The sequence below is a fragment of the Marmota flaviventris genome, chromosome 11 (assembly GCF_047511675.1).
Source record: "Marmota flaviventris isolate mMarFla1 chromosome 11, mMarFla1.hap1, whole genome shotgun sequence".
Lineage (NCBI taxonomy): Eukaryota > Metazoa > Chordata > Mammalia > Rodentia > Sciuridae > Marmota > Marmota flaviventris.
The window spans coordinates 69,128,680-69,146,675 of record NC_092508.1 but is presented as its reverse complement, the minus strand read 5'-3'; the positions used below and the strand labels follow the sequence as shown (position 1 = coordinate 69,146,675).

The following is a 17,996-nucleotide window of genomic DNA, read 5'->3' as shown; positions in this document are numbered from 1 at the left end:
ACTGGGCCCTAGCTGATTCTCCTTCATGAGGCTGGAGAAGCCAAAGGCTGGGTCTGCTAGGCAGGAGGCTAGGTAAGAAACCTCAGCAGCCAGGATGTGGGGACACCTTTCCCTTATCATTTCAACCAAAAGAGACCACAGAGGATGGATTGTGGGACTAGAAGTTTGCTGTAATCAGGACAAAACAGAGAAACTCTACATGAGGTCTAATGCTGGGGAGGTGAGAATACTTCACTTTCCTGTCTGTCTATAAATAATCCCCAAGTCGATAACTCCAGGATTAGAAAATTGAAAAGAGACTACTTTCTAGCAAAATAAATGAATAAAAATTTTAAAATCCTTATATTTGGAGAGGGTTAACCTATCTTTTCTTGTTTATTATGCATATATGACACAGGATGAATCTATAAACCTTCGCTTGAGAGAAAGTAAACCACACTTGAAAGAAGCCTGAGATGGAGGACATACATGAATTTTACTATCTTCTTTTTGATCCTGAGCTGATAGCTGAATGTCTGAGGAAAGCTTCATAAAGGTGGATCATTGTAGCCCCTTTTATATGTGTAAAAGGGCTACTTAAAAAAAAAAAACAATTTAAGAAATATTTATGATTTTTAAGTTTGTATGTATTGTGTGTGCAATTTTTACTTTTTGAGCTTATAGCATGCACATCCATAAATTCCCTAGAAAAGAAGTGTAAATTCTGATTTAAAAGTTTCTACATGATAAAATTCAGTTAAAATTCAGAAATCTGAAATTAATCACCTTGAGGCTATCATTGCTGGAACTGGCACTTCCCTGGGACCCACATGCTGAGGGTAAGTTGTGTCAATAATAAATATCCGAACAATAGGATTCTTAGCCCCAGCCTGCCAAAAAAAAAAAAAAAAAGGAAATATATAAATTCACAAAATTCCGTTTATCACCAATATTTTAAAGACACTTCAGGAGTTTAGACACATTTTTATAACTTAATATAGTTGAGTATATTATGTTGGATTTAGTCTCTTTATTGCCTAACCAGGAACTTCATTTCAATTTTATTTTTCAGGGCAGTTACAAGTGTTGTCAACTGGAGTAAGAACATACATTTTAAGTGCTTAATGAAAGAGCTTCAATTTATAGTGGAAAATGTTTGGGATATGAATAAGTAGTTTTTCAATCTGTGTTCTCTTTTCTGATTTTCATGATAGTTCTTTCACTATTATAGCATTCATCTGTGTGCTTAGGGGAGGAGAGAAGAAGATTGGTTTGTTAGGATAGTGAAAAGAAATAAATGAAACATACTTTTGGCTTTTGCCATGTAATTTGGATTAGGACAGTAACCAAATGCTCAGTCTCCTAGCTTCTTGTATTACTACTGCTAGCATCCCAAAAGATTAGGAAAATTCCGCTTCCAAATAAAATGTCCATGGGATTTACACTTTTCTTGTTTTGTACTTCCTGTGCTATGGCATGCCTAAAATTTACATGACAGTATAGCTTATGCCTAGACAGCTTCTTAGAATTCCTGTTATTTTACTGCAAAGAGAGAGAGAATCTTACAGTTATAATAAAATTTAAATCACAAAGTTTAGGTACTCAGTGTTCCATGACTCAGTGCTGATTGCATTCATCTAGAGAACTGTTTAGTCTCTCCTAGGACCTCCCAGGTGTGGCTGGGAAATCCTTGATTCTTTGGGATATTCCTGTCTCTCTGTCCAATGTCAGATGTTTCAGCAACTCTAGTCTTCAAAGGAACATAAGAATGCGGGTCGAAAAGTCCTAGTCAGTGTCAGTGGCTCCTCAGTTCTGAGTTTCCTGATCTTTCCCAACTCCTATAAACTCTTTCAAAGATTTAAATTATTTTATGTCTTAGATCCTAAGTATTAGTCTTCTCACATCCAAACACTTCCAACTTTCTACAATATCCCTCGAGGGGTCTCCTATCTAAATACCCATTTCCTATCTACTGATCTCTTAAAAATTACTTTGAATATAAACATGATACTATCTGCAATTCTATTTTTTTCTGTTGCATGTTTGTCTTGCTTCTAAGTCCACTTGTGCAGATCCACACTGTCATCCTGCACATAGAGGGACCCACTGGGTCCATGCATGACAGTGTTCTGCCTGGCCCCCCCCCAAAAAAAATACAGGAAACAGAAGACAAAAGCCATATCCTAAAATCATACCCAATTCCTCATGCAAGAGGTGAGTTTGTGCTTCGATTTCTTTTAAATTTCTCCTTTAAATTGAAATTAGGTTGCAATACCTCTTCACTGTGAGTTGGCTATTCTTCTATTATATACTCATATCCTTTTTCTGTACTCATGGGCCTGAACAGAAGGAATGTACGATAATAATGCTAGAATGTTTGTTATGCAAAAAAAACTCTGCACTTACCCCAGTCCACTTCTTTCATTTCCTTGAGGAAGAAACTGAGGTTCACAAATGTCACTATATGTCCACAAAAGACCATAACCCATGCCTGCTTCTACCTGACAGAAACATCAAATTCAACATTTGCATTTCCCATTCTAGCTTGCATTTACATGAGAATTCAAGAGGGAAATGCTAAACAGAACTTTACCCTGAATTTGGAGCATGAAATATGAAAAAAAAAAACATTAAAATTAAGTTAAGCTTGTTTTTCCTCCATGATCTAGACCATATGTTTCTCAAAGATTCTGCAATGGATTTTGCAAAGTCTATTTCATCCAGTACAACCAGATGTCCAAAGCAACAGATGTCCACATCAACAATAGAGCACAGCACAATGTTTGCCTTACAATGCACAAGGACAAGAAGCTCTCTGAACATGTTGATCCCACCTCCACTCATGGTAATAATGACTGCTCATTTTGACACCAAGGAAATGAAGGCGTCTGCTGAAAGTAGTCAACATACCTTTGGGTATGGAATATTTATTGTTCTAGGATACTGCTCATCACCATAATAAGAATAGGCAATAACTGGTATATCTGTATCATTAAATTCTGCGTATGCCAAAAATTTTCCGTTAGGAGACCACCAGAGAGCATATTTTGTAGCAAGCATTTCCTCTGAAAAAAAAAAGTACTATTATATTAATTACAATTAAGTCTTACTCTTAAAATCATTGCAATCAGTTCTAAATAGCTATTTTTGGACTGAATATGACACATGACATACTTTGGTTATTACAAAAATAAATAGTCTGAATTAAGAGGAACAGTTTAAACTTACATGCCATATTAAATATGAATTAGTCTTGTTAGCAATTGACATTAATGAGAAATGTAACTTTTAAAATAAAATATAAACATATTATCTATAATTAGTTTTTCCTTTTAGGGCAGTTTTTGGCTTCTATACTAACCTAAAGCTGCCCAAACAGGGAGAACTCTAGTTTAACTAGGGAGGAGATAGCCATTGAAAGTTGACTTCCTTTTTTTTTTTTTTTTTTTTTTTTAGTTTTCAATGGATCTTTTATTTTATTTATTTATATATGGTGCTGAGGATTAAACTCAGGGCCTCACACATGCCAGGCAAGTGCTCTACCACTGAGCCACAACTCCAGCCCCCTGAAAGTTGACTTTCTATCCTGGAAATTTTTAAAAATAGGGTTGGCGATGTTATATTTTTTATATATTTATATATTTCATAAAGGCAGGGATTAGAGACCTTTTAAATTTCAGTTACGTGCTAAATCCTACATAACCTAGAATGGAGACAAAATTCAAGAGAATATAAAAAAACTAAGAACATTTTCTTAAAAAATAACATAGACAGTATTTAGTTTGGGGGTGGGGGAGATTTCTTTCTTAAGAAAATGCAAACATAAAAAGACTAACACAGTACCTAAGGACTAAATACTTCTTGGGATATAAATTATTACTATTACTTTGTAGTAATGTTCGTGAAAATAAATTTTACCGGTCTTTTGATAACAAGATTTAGTTCTTTTCAAATATGCATATATTGTTCATAACCTAATAATAGCTTTTAGAAATGCAAACACTTAACAAAATAAGATGTCACTCATCTTAATCTTGCTGAATGCATGAAATAGTTTTCAATTAAAGCCTAAAACAGCACCAGTAGAAAGAGAATACAGCTTACCTTCATAAACCCAGTCTGGGATTCCATTAAATATTTTATTTTCTTTTCCATTATATGTAATTTGAAAAGGTGGGTCCCCTGGTCTTTGTTTCAAATAGATATTGTTTTGGTAGACGTATACCTAGAAGTGGTGGTAAGTTAGTCAGTAGGAAAATTTCCTAACAAATATAGTAAAGGATATAGATTTGATTTAATTATTCACAAATTCCTTTATAAAGGGTGGTGATTCAAATGCAAAAAAGACTCCCAATAAAAATATTTCAATAGGTTTAAAACCTCAACAATTAGCCCACATTAACATTGATTATGATTTTAAAAATCTACATCAAATAAAAAATGAATTCTATTATACTTGTTTTTATTACTCAAATAAGTAGTTATGCATATTGACAAAAAGTCAGATAAACTCTGAATATTAATAGCTAGCCAGATCTAATCTTTATTTAGAGTCCTTAAATAAGAGCTTGGACAAAATTTCATGTTGTCTGAAGCTAGTCTGGGAAACTTGTGAAAACCATATTTTTCCTGAGTTTTCTGGCACAACGCATTCTGGCTGAGTATAAGGATAAAGTTTTTGACTGCGATATTTAAAGAAGTCTATCCATGAGCTTGAGATTTTGCGGAATTCTCAGATGGGTTTCAATTTATCCAAACTCTTCCCGTTTTTAACCACTAAAATAGTCATGAATGTATTTTTTTTTTTTTTCCGTTTAGGCAGGGAAATTTAACAAAGGCCAAAATCAAATGGCTCCTCTTTTATTTAAATGATTAAACACTTCTATAATTTAAACACTTACTAATTTACTCCCAACAGGCGACCAGCATAAATACTGAATTGGACGAGGAAGCTCATATCCTTTTACAAATTCTCTAGAAAGAAATGAAGAAAGAAAGAAACACAAGGAACTTTGCTGTTCAATGCAAAAACAACAACAAAAAAATCTGCATAAACATAAAAAAACAACAAGCCATAAAAATGAAGGACAATTCTAAGAAATGTCTCTGTTCCTGGAGATATGGGTGCCGTATACCTCCTTCCACTAGTTATAAGTCACTTAACTTTCCTGAGTTTCAGTTTTCAGACCTTATAGTGAGGTAAGTGGATTTATAGACCGTAGGGATATCTCTAGAGATTATCTGATAGAATCCCTTTGTTTTATAGAAGACAATTGAGAGGTTTAGATGCATGATATGACTTTTTAAGATCACATTGCTAGTTTTTGGCAGACCCCAAATTAAACTCAAGTCTTTTAACCCCTGAGACTGTAAAATTTGCACACACCAGATTAAGATGGTGGCTGAAGTGCCTTCCAACTCTGAAATTCTATAATTGTGCTGAAGTTTAATATGTGCTCTTCCACATTCTCATTCACAACCCCCATCTCTGTGAATGCATATGCATTTCAAATTTTTGAAAATAAGATGCCATTTGACAATCTCCCCAGGGATCTGACTTAAAATCAGAAAAGGAAAGGAACATCTGATCTCAAGCTAAACTGAAAAACAGATCTTATACTGGGCAGTATGCCTTAAGCTTGCAAAGTTCTCCACCCGTAGAGAAATTTCAAATATTCTATTGGCCAAAAATCTCACTTCAATGTTTAGAGTCGTTCTGTAAGTCTCCATTGAGTTGCTTGTATTGTGGAGCTTTTGCAGTTCTTTAGCAAGAACACATTCAGATTTTTATGTTACAGAATCATAGGAAGCTATGTTTAAGTTAAACTTCTTGAAGATTGTATTAATACTTTCATCAAGACAGTTTTTGTGGAACCACACAGCAAGACCTACCTCCAAAGTCTAATTTGAGGAGCCCCAAGAAGGATTCCCTGTTCCTTCTTCCAAAATCTCTCTCTAACCCTGGACCTGATACATGTTTAATATTTCTTCCTTTCCTATTATCTGAATTCTTAGACACCTGTGAAGTCCTGTAACACGTATTAACTTGATTTAACTCATTAATTCATGCAACATGATATCTAGAAAGCAATGAAGGGAGAAGGCATGGGTTTGATAAGAAAAATCTCTACCTTGGAGAAAGATAACCATGGATGCGGCAGTGGGAATGCTGGCCACTAGAGGGCAGGATTTGAATGCCACACCTTGGGGAGGTTTGGAAAAAATTGAAAACTATGGGAGGACACAATCGGGGAATGACTCTCAGAAAGGACATTCTCCTGGTTTGCAACTCTCTTTCAAGTCAGTATTCATGTTACCTTTGACATTGTAACACTGACTTAGTTTTTGTACTAGGTGGAATTAATCTATGGGATTACATAGTTAGCACCAAACTGAAAATCTCAGTGAATACTTCTTCATGATGGGAAAGCCACAACAGTTGTTGAGTCACTTGGAGTATGAGAGAGGGAGGATGATGGTGCTTTACAAAGGCTGTCATCTTCTAGGGGTTCCTTAATTAGCTCGAAACTAGAACCATATTAATTTTCTCCGTGCTAAAGAATGTCTATAGAGGCATGAAAGATGCTCGGAATTAGTGGCATTCAGTCATATCTTGAATCTCAAGTAATTTTTCATCCATCACTCATAATGTATTCACCTGATCAGAAAAAAAAAGTCTGAGATTTTAGACAGTTGTACAGAAAACAGAAAACAAATAGTGGTTTGATTACATTCACTGCAGGCAGGCTAGATATTTAATATGGTTTTAGGTTTTAAAGTTTATACAAACCATAATTAAAATATTAATACTGTCATTTTTTGGAATCCTTTCATATTTGGTAGATCTAAACATAGGGAATTTCAAAAATGATTAAAAGAAAAGCACAGGCATGAATAAAGACGTAAGAAATTGTACTCAAAGACTAAGATTGTCAGCTCACTGTCCTAAAGGTTTTTTGAGAGCAAATTTGGATTTCTTATATTGAATCTCTTGTATATGTTTATAATATAATAAGTATTCAGTAAATGTTTCTTGAATTATGTGATGATGTGGATAAAGAGAAGAGAAAGACTTAGAATCCATTCGATGGTTTTGAAGTCTATTTAAGAAGGGGCTCCTATTTCTTAAGTGACATTTTAAGAAGATCAGTTATTCTTTTCTGAAAACTTAAAAGAAGTAGATAGTCATTTTTTTTTAAAAAAATGTGTTCTTGACAGACAAAAGGGGAAACAGACCAGAAGATTTTTTCAATGCCTCTTCAAGCCATATAATTATTATTACCTTTTATGTAACAGCGAAGAGGGTATCACATTAAGATGAGTAATGAACCAATTCATTGTCCACACCCAGCCAGAGTGATTTTTCTAAAGTGCAAATCTGATCATGTCATGTCCCATTTAAAATCCTTCAGTGATTTCCTATTGTCATCAGAAAGAGATCTAAACGCTTTTCAGTGGTTTCCTCATTATAATTTGGCTTGTACCTCTGAGACTCAACTCTTTCTCAATCTTACACAATCCTCCCTGGTAAGTGGGTCCCTCCTCCAATTTCAGCTAATTCGACACACCTTGGGTTTCCTGCAATTCCATGTCCAGTCTCCCTTTTGGACCTTTATATATTATATTCTTCTTTTGCTTGGAATTTTCTCTCTCAGTTCTCACCTACCTTTACATTCATTTAACTTTTTTCTTTTAAACAATAACTATTTTAAATAGTTAAAGCATACATAAAAATAAAGAAAATGATGTAATACATGGAAATTTATATACCATCTAAGTTTAGGAAAATATTTGGTGTTTTAAATATTAAGTTAAACATTTTGTAATTTTTAAAATAATTATTTTTGTCATTTTTAAGTCATTAATTTAAAATCAATTCATGGAATATGTGTTGGACACAATTAATGCTGACTTTCCCTCTCTCCCACCTCCCTCCAATGAAGTAGCCACTCTCCTGAAAATAGTATCTCATTTCCATGCATGTTTTTGTCCTTTGACTACATATGTTTATTTCCATAAATAGTACATCCATAATTTGCTCTTTGAAAGCAGGAAAACCAAAATTATATTGTGCATAAAGGTTTAAAATAGTAGTCAAATTTTAAAAAAAGGTGAATATCTCAAATCGTTCCCTGAATTTTCAGTTTTGTGGGTTCACATATACTGTAAAAAAATAACACATTGAAATTAGTAACAAGATAATACTGTGTCAATCTCAAATTAGAGATAGAATGGAAAGTTCTGGGTATTAGATGGTATTAGTAAATAGTGGTGACGTTTTACCCATTTCTAAGGTCGTAGATGTGGTATGTTGCTGTGTAAGAGTATCTCCAAAGCTGTCAGAAAGAAGAGAGATAAAGACAGATTATAATTTTTAAAAGGCTCATGTCAATAATGTATAATCACAGAGAATCCCATTCAAAGTTCAGAATTATAAAAGTACTGTTTTCACAAGGAACTAGGAAGGTTATGTTTCACTTCTAAACCAAGCCTCATTTAAGGAGTCTTACTGTGAACTTTGTAAGCTTGTCCAAGTTCCAGAACAAATCTCAGCAGTGATCTAACTTTCACTCCACAAAAAGCATATCCAAATCATTTCTTAATATAAAAAGCTAATATTTCCTATAATCTCAGCAGCTCAGGAGACTGAGGCAGGAGGATAGAGAGTTCAAAGCCAGTCTCAGCAATTTAGCAAGGCCCTAAGCAACTCGGCAAGACCCTGTCTCTAAATAAAATATTTTAAAAAGGACTGGGGATGTGACTCATGGTTAAAAAAAATGCTTATCTTTGACACACTTTATTCTAGGAATTTTTCCTTCTTGTTTACCTGTATTGAAGTAAAAAACACTATGATTTTCATAGCCCATAGGGATTGTCCTGTGCCTTGGTAAAAATAATGATACCTTTTATCCAGAATTTCATTCAAAATATTCTTTTGTTGAAAATTTCTTGACTTTAATTGAGCACAGTTTTCTACACAATAGAAATTGAAAAAAAATAAATGGAAGATATTTATCTTTTTTGTCAGGGACTAAAATATTAATATTTATTCTCTATGGCATTGACTTTTAAGTATGACAGCATTTGGATAATCCAATGATTAATCACAAGATTGTTTGGAGAGCACATATCCAAAAAGAAATAGAATTGGTTAATTTGAAAGAGTATTGACATGTTTTGAACCATGTCTGCTCCCAAATTGTCTACAGATCAAATCTACTCAAGCTTGTAATATACAGGATCTCTCCCTTGAACATAGATCTCAGCTTCTTACACTCAAATATCTTTTGTTAAAAGAAACCACAAACACAATTACACCATGCAAGTTAAGTTTCAGAACAACTAAATTATAGTTTTCATTTATATTGCCATTTTGTCTCCTTGAGGACATAATCTGTTCAACTTTATTGGACTTATGCATTGTCAGAGTCTATAACAGGAGCACATTTGAAAATTAACTCTTCAAATGGATAATGACCACCAGCTCAGTTAATTCTTTAAAAATATTTTATATATATATATATATATATATAAATAAATATATATATATATATATTTAATCATATATATAAATAATATATATATGATTAAACTTTATTTTTATTTATTTATTTTTATGTGGTGCTAAGAATGGAACCCAGTGCCTCACATATGCTAGGCAAGTCTACCACTGAGCCACAGCCCCTCAGTTACTTCTTATATTCCCGCTGAATGAAGTTGCTCTTTTTTTAAAGTATGCTTTTACTCAGGTTAGTGATTGTTGATGATACAAATGCCATTTTGGATTCTGTTTCTTAAAGAGATTTCAAACTCTTGAAAAGAAGCCACATTTGTTTTAAGCATGTCTTTCTTTAAAAAAATGTTTTATTTATGCATTTAAAATTTTGATACAGAGTCTCACTAAGTTACCCAGGCTGCCGCGAATTTACAATCCTTCTACTTCAGTCTCCCAAGTAGTTGGTATTACAGGTTTGTGCTTCCACACCCAACTGAAGCATGTCTTTTTGAAGACTGTTGATGCCCAGGGGCTAGGTCTTTGGAAAATAATCAATGATCAAAAAAAAAAAAAAAAAAGAGCAATCTGGTTGAGATAAGAATGCCTTTTTTCTCCCTAAATATTAAGGAAATTTTACATCTCAAATAGGATCTGAAAAAAAGTGGTTGTCAAAACAAAAAATTCTTGATGTGAAAGTAACTATTAGAAATCTAGTTTGATAATAAACCACTTTTCTTTTTTGTCAGTGTATGGAGGAAAAAAAATAAGAGGATCAACTTTCTTCTCTTCATTCAGAAAGAAGAAAGTAAGTGACGCTTAATCATCTGACTTGGTGGGAAAATTTCTAAACCAGAAACAGATATAAACCCTGACTTACTACTGAGTATATATTATAATGTTTGAGCACTTCACCAAAATTGTACACTTGTACAATTGTGATAAATTTTCATGGTGTTTAACTGTGTGAAAATTAACTAATGGCTTATGATATCAAACATAGGATAATTCTCCCCTTTCTAATGGATATTAGTGCTCCCAAATAAAGTGATTTTCCCCAGAGGAAAGTGGCTTGCATAGTGATAACCCAACCAGAATGCCAAATTCTAAATTATTTGCCTGTTTTGTTATGTTTTGGGGTGGCTCATTTACTTCTTGAATCAGTGAAGATGGATTCTTATTTTCTTTTTCTTTTGTAAATTAACCTTTAGATTAATAGGGGATATAATAGATATACACAAATTAAATAGTTGATACCTTTGAATAATCACTTTCAAGATATGCAAATTGCCGATCAGGTGATAAACCATAATTCGAAGCATTCACACTTTTCTGAAATTATGAAGAAGTTGATTAGAATACAGAAAAAATAAAAGTCATATAAGTTTATAATTCTAAAAGAATATTGTGTCACTCATACACTCCTACATCTATACACTTCCGGTGCAACTGGAGAATGTTTATGTGTACCTAGTGTATGAATAGAAATTCACTATACACTATTGGGGAGGATGCAATAAATAAAATAAACTTTGTGACTTAAAAAATCATATAATGTAACACTTGTGAATGAGTAGCATTACACATTAGAAAGTTCGATAGAAGAGATTCAATATAGCATTAGAAATGCATTACATAAGAAGTTATTGAATCCAGATGAGAAAGTCATTGGTTACAGAGACGAGTTTTAGCTGAGCTTGGTTTGAACAGAATTAGGTTTTTAAGGCAGAGGAAGTAGAAGGTGGAAACCCAGGAGCACAGAACAGTACGTATGCATGGATCATGGCTACCATATATTGAGCACTAAATCTGTGGAAGGCTCTATCCCAAGCACTTCTAAATGTTATTTCATTTAATTCTTACATGAACCCAAAGAAGTACTATTTTTCCCACTTTATAGAGGAAGAAACTGAGTCATAGTTAAATTGGTGTAGTATAGAACATTATCCTAGATTCTGTAACTGGTGAATGACAGAACCTGTATTTGAACCTCAATCTGCCTGACTGTAAGGAATGAGTTCCCATTCTTAACTTAAGTCACACTACCTCCACAGAGGAGGATAGATGCTAGGTGACTGAGAGGAAAGCAGGCCAGTAGTGCAGAGAACCGGAGGACTGCAGCAGGGATGAAGCTAGGAAGGCAAGTTGAATCCAGATCAGGTGCTAAGAATTTTAACTTGCTCCTTGGTCCATGAAGAGCTAGCAAAGGTTTCGAGGAGGAAGATGAGGTTGGATACATACCATGGTGCTATTACTCAAAATGATATATGATTCTCCTGTTTCAATATTATACAAGATGATATTATTTTCTGCAGACTGATGAAGATATTCTTGTCCTTTAAATAAGAAAACAAAGTTTAAAATGATATGTTAACAAGATATTCATTTATAACAAAAGAATCCTCTCTTATTTCACACACTTGCTTTGCTTTGCTTCTGGGTCCAGTACCTGCTGCTTTGTCAGATTTAAAATAATGAGTTGGTAATGGAAGTGAGGAAAGAATACTTTTTTCCTACTTCATACAAAGATGCTATATATGCCAACAGCAGTCCTATTTGAACTGATTCCGGATGCTTGGGAATCAAATTTTGTTTTATCTAAGTTGCAAAAAGGATAGACTAGTTTAAAATGGTAAATTTCTTTTCCAATAATAAAAATATATTTGGTTTTTGTCTGATTTCGTTTAAAACCTACTTCATATGAATCATATTTTCTAAAGAGAAAAATGAAAATATTCAGTTTTATTTAGTGGAAATATACATACATATATATATATATATATATATATATATATATATATATACACACACACACACAACTATAACATTATAAACTATTTAGTTCATCTCACCATTTATTAGACTTATTTGATAACTTATTTGAAGAACTAAATGTGAATGCCAATTTTATAACCCTTAAAGAACTTGCTGTTAGAATGAGGTTTTTGTCTGTCTTCCAGATTCTCTAGATTAATGATGGAATTTTTCTTTGAGTAAAAGTCTTATGACCTCTCCAAAGTAGATTCTTCTCTCCCATGCTTGAAAGATATACCACGTGCTAAAATTATTTCAACAATGCATTCTCAACTTTCACCTTTCTGTTAAAACTCCTCTTGGCCTTATTACTTTTGAACAATCCCAGTCTTAATGGTCTTGTCAAAAGTGCCTGTGTAGATACTTGAATTTTCCAAATAATATCTTTTTTATGTATTTCAACTGATGTGTCTTCAAGGACCATATAGATTCACTGCTACTAAAAACAAAACAAAATACATTTAAGACACTTCCAGAAGATAAAGATGTAATTCACTGACCTGAAATCCAGTTTGGAAAAAATGTTTTATAAGAAAATGTTCCATTTAAAATATCCTTCAGTGTGAGGGCCCTCTTTGTACTTCCTTCAGGGTTATGGACTTTGTGGAGAAGAAGAAAAACACTATTACTAAAATACAAAGTTAATAATTCAAATAAATTCTATGTCTGGCCTTCATCTGTTCTTTCTCATATAATGATATGCTCTGCCATTTGCTAAGTGCCACTTAGCTCCTGTCTTAATAATGATTTTGTAAACTGGGCAACCAAGACATAGAGAGGTAGTTCAATTGTCAGTTGGTGGAATGTGTTGAGGAAGATGAAGGTTACAGAGGAGAACAACCCAGAGCAGCAGGGACGTCATTCTTCAGGCAGGAAAAGCCATTAGAGGCTTCAAGGGAGGAAGATTAGAGGAGGTTTCAACATCTTTAAACCTTGCAGAGCTGAGATTACAGATCACGTGGGTTTGTCTAAATCCTTAGCCTCTGGATTGGTTCATTGTACTTCCTCATATAGTCTAGGCTGGGATTTCTACTGGCTTATCAATAATATATTTTAGCATCCCATTTGGTTGAATAAGACCAGCCAGAATGGTTACCTTCAAGAAAGGCATTAGTGAATACAGGTAATTTTCCTATCCTGACCATATCATTTTTAAAGAGAAATTGGACTAGAAAGAAAGAAAATCACTTGAACTCTTCAAGGGATCTTAGAAACTCTAAGACGAGAAGTTTTCCATAGAAAAGCTAGTATTTTTGAATCTGGCATTTTCCCAGGTGAAACTTCAAACATAAGACCTATCCTTTTGTCTTTCTGTGTAAACTCTTTCATAGTTTTCCATGGATTTTTTAAAATAAAAACCAAAAATGATAACCTGAACCAAAGGTCCTGGCTGGTCTGGGATACCCTACCCCACTAGACTTTCCTGCTGCTTCTCTTTCCTTTCTAAACAAATGCTGGACTTTCTGTTCCTTAAGTATTCTCTCTCTGCAGGATTTCTGCACCTATATCTTTGACTGAAATTTTCATTCAGGTTTTAGTGCTCAATCCCAGATCTGCTTCCTCTGAAAAGCCCTTCTTTACCCTCTGGTTTAGCTTAGGTTCCTTTGTTACACAATTCCCATAGAATATGCCCCTTTCTTTCATAACACTTGCCTTGGTTTGTAATTGTGGGTGTATTCCAGTAATTGTTTCATTACAAAGTTTTCTAATTTCCTCTGTATGATCTCCCTCACATATATATCTTAATTTTCCTCACCAGTATATCTCCAGTGTTCAGCATATACAAGCATTGAATAAATATTTATTGAATGAATGAATGCATGAAAAGAAGGATGAATTAATGGATGGATGTGTAGATGGATGGTGGATGTATGCTCTTCTTTTAATTTCCTTTGGTCATTCTGTCATCCAAGCTTGCTTACCTATAACTAAGTGATTGGGCTAGAAGATGCCTACAATCCTTTCCAGCTATGCTGTACTAAAATATGAGATGCAAAAATTTGACCTGCCCTGTTAACCTTGAATGTACATAAATGTACTGCTATGTAACCAGAGCAAAATTATCGACTAGGAGATGGCATCTTCTGCTATTTTAACTGATTCCCACTGATGAATGTATGCTTTGCCCATTTGATTAAGACCCTGGGTTTCCGTTTTTTTTCTATTTCTTACATACATGACAATAGTGGAATGCATTACAATCATAATTATCCATTCACAGCACAGTTTTTCATAACTCTGTATATAAAGTTTGTTCATGCCAAATTATGCCATTATACAAGAGCTCTCTTAATTTTTTTGCATTACAATTCTTAATACACCTTTATACCACAATTTATCATATCTCTGTTTGTATATAAGGTATATTGACACCAAATTCACATCTTCATACATGTATTTTGTATAATAATGAGAGTCTCCTTCCACCATCCATGCTATTCCCCTTCTCCCTCCTTTTCCCTCCCACCCCTATTCCCTATCTTGAGGTAATCTTCCTCCTATGCTCTCCCTCCCTACCCCTTTTTTTGTTTTCATTATTTGATTCTAGTGGTTATGCTTGCTGTAAGAACACAGGAGGTCAATGAGCTCCCTTGCAACTTGACACTGAATACTTCATAGCATTAAGTTATTCTTTAAAATAATCTTCCTGCATTCTCTTTGCATTCTAGTAATTTTGTGTACATTATACAATCTTTTATAATGAAAATTCTATTTAACTGAATGGTTTTGTACAGAATTCATACCACTGATTTTGTAATTTCCATTTAGTGACTAAAGAACCATTTACTATAAAAGCATTTAATTAAATTGTATTTAGCTTTCCTAAGAGCAAATTGCAATCTGTTTCTAATGCATTCAAGGGAAAATTATAATACTACTTGTAGTGAAAATTGTTTTCTATTTGAGATGAATTTGTGTCAGAACAATCCAAATATTCAGATGGAAAATTGAAAAATGTAGTGAATCCATTAGCTGTGAATTCCAAAATAACTAGATTATTGTTTATTTAATTTTTTATGTCAATTCAAAAAATGAGTATAATCTTGGTGATGTCTTATTTTTATATCCAGCATAAATAATACTTTGGTGATAACTAATGACTTATCTCATAGTTTTTCCTATTTAAGTATCTTTGTATACAGTTTTTTCTGTTCATAGTTATACTTTAGATATTCATATCTGTAATAAATATTCATTTTTATAAAAGATTAAATGAGATAGTTCAACTAAAATATTAACTTCTATGCTTAGTATGTAGTAAGCAGCCTTTAAGTATTATCTTTTACTGTTATAGCTTATCAGTATTTTTCAAGTAAATATTTTAGATCAATGTTTTCCAAACAAGTTTGACCACTGGAGTTTTTTGTTTTTGTTTTTGCAGTACTGAGGATTTAAACCAGGGCCTTGGATATGTTAGGAAACACTGAGATATATTCCCAGTCTTTTTTATTTTTTTTTTGAGACAGGATCTTGCTGTATTTCCCAGGCTGGTCTCAAACTTGCAATTTTTATGCCTCAGCATCCTAAATAGCTGGGATTACATGCAACTACCACTATGCCTGGCATTGTTATTGTTATTTTTTAATATCTACTAAAACCACTTTTGGGGAATTCGGTTCCAGCTTAGGCCACATATATCATATATATATATATATATATATATATATATATATATATATATATATATATATATATGACACATACACACATATGTATGTACACATATATATGTATATATATATATATATGCTGTTTTTATTCTAGTTTAATGAAATTTATGGCTAAATAAAATTTATATAAAGACAAGAGTTTCAAATTATTTCTGAAAACCTACTCATTTTTTGTTCTATGTCATTAATAAACATCCTAAGCCTTATCAGATTTCTGAAAATGATTCCAAAGATTAGGTATTTACATTTTAAGCCTATAATTTATATTATTTGAGAAGGTTATAATTGATAGTATATTTCATATTACTTCCTAGTTAGTCACTTGTTTATATGGTGAATAGCTATTAATGCCAACAATCTATATAGAGAACTTAGCATATGTCTTATTATGACTCAAAATACCTGTAAAGCAATCTTAAATATGTATTAATTGAACTACTAATTGCCATAAAGTGAGAAGTACTGAGTGGTTGTAGAAAGCACACACTCTAGAAGCCAGCTACTTTGATATAAGAAAAAGGTTCCTGGCACAGATTGGTGTAGGATGATTACTTCTAACCAACTGTTACCTTTGTAAGCCACTTCTCATGTGATATAGCCAGGGCTTGAAAGTGTAATTATGTTGGTGTTAGGCTGGGCACAGGTAAATTCATTCCCAGTATAATGGGAGGAATTTAAATTAGACATTCTCTTTCTGCTGAAAACTGACACATGTTCATAATGCAGTGCAGTACATATGGAAGGATGATACATACAATCATGTGTCACCTCACTATCAATGTTATCACCATACTAACCACAAGTAGAAATGATCTTCAACTGGGTACCATGGAAATGCCAATGGATTTTCACTATCTCCATTTTTAATTTATTGAACATAATTTTTACCTCAGTTATTTATATAGCAAAAAATTTTACAAGATGTAGATCTCTAACTATGAAGGTAGAGCCTTTGTTTGATTTTTCTATTGTATGCTCAGAAGCTAGGATAGTACTTACATAATATGGAATCACAATAAATATTGGCTGGATAAAAAAAATAAACTAACTTCATGGATATTGTGTTACTTGATTTTTTATGATTTTCCCTCAAAGATTTACCTGTCCTTATTTTCTACCCTCTAGTCCCTATTGTCAATTTCATATACGTGGTCTGCTGGAGGTATTTGTAAATATTTATCCAAACATGGTCCTTAGAACCATGTGAAGTGCATATTTAAAAAATTGATTTCTAGTCCTTGTCTCAAACATACTAAATCAAAAATCCTGGCCAGGGGTTGGTGGGATATCCTGGAAGTTTTAACTTTTACCAAGTCTCCTAGATGATTCTTCTCCAAAGGTTCAGAGTCCCAATTAAACTATTTTAGTAACTGCACTCTGATTAATGTACTCCTGTGCCTATCGATGGAATTGCTCCCTGACTAAACTCCTGATAGGTGTTTGAAGCTAGTCTGCTAACAGTGCACATTACACGAAGAATAGGTCCCACACAATCAAGTATTGCTAGCTCTCAAGGAATGTTATAGTCTCTTTTAATATTTATGCTCCTATCTAGTGAACTTGCTCATAGCCAACAGTGGGCTTCTATTTAGGTAAATTTTCTTTGCTGACCCTGGAGAAGTAGAGAAAAGGCAAGGGGACTTATTTGTGGTCCAAATTAGATTTAAGTAAGATTAGGGGAAAAGTGTAGGGGTCATTATTTTCTTGTGTGTGTGTGTGTGTGTGTGTGTGTGTGTGTGTGTAAATCAGTGTTGTTATGGTTTAAATATGAAGAGACCCCAAAAACTCCTGTTAATGCAGGAATATTCAGAGGTAAAATAATTGGATTATGAGAGCTGTAATTGTCCATCCTAATTTGAATGGACTGACTGGGTGAAGTGTCCAGGAAGGTGTGTGTGACTAGAGTAGGTGGATCACTGGGGTGTCCCCTAGAAGGGTGCATCTTCTCTAAGGCCCCTTCTCCCTCCCCTGCTTTATGACTCCACCATGAGCTGAACAGCCTTTCTAGGCTGGGTCCTACCCCCTGATGTGTTGCCTCA

General features: G+C 33.6%; 1 protein-coding gene across 3 annotated transcripts in view; it reads right to left on the bottom strand.

The window, feature by feature from the left end:
• The window catches only part of Fap (fibroblast activation protein alpha), a 74,923-nt gene that overhangs the window by 43,426 nt on the left and 13,501 nt on the right, over positions 1 to 17,996 (bottom strand). For all 3 annotated transcript variants that reach the window (XM_027937991.2, XM_071619388.1, XM_071619387.1), the window contains 8 exons: positions 12,787 to 12,885; positions 11,714 to 11,808; positions 10,730 to 10,804; positions 8,263 to 8,315; positions 4,881 to 4,953; positions 4,084 to 4,204; positions 2,890 to 3,044; positions 766 to 869 (listed from right to left, as the gene is read on the bottom strand). In XM_027937991.2, coding sequence (XP_027793792.1) covers positions 766 to 869; positions 2,890 to 3,044; positions 4,084 to 4,204; positions 4,881 to 4,953; positions 8,263 to 8,315; positions 10,730 to 10,804; positions 11,714 to 11,808; positions 12,787 to 12,885 — 775 coding nt within the window. The remainder of the gene's footprint in view (positions 1 to 765; positions 870 to 2,889; positions 3,045 to 4,083; positions 4,205 to 4,880; positions 4,954 to 8,262; positions 8,316 to 10,729; positions 10,805 to 11,713; positions 11,809 to 12,786; positions 12,886 to 17,996) is intronic.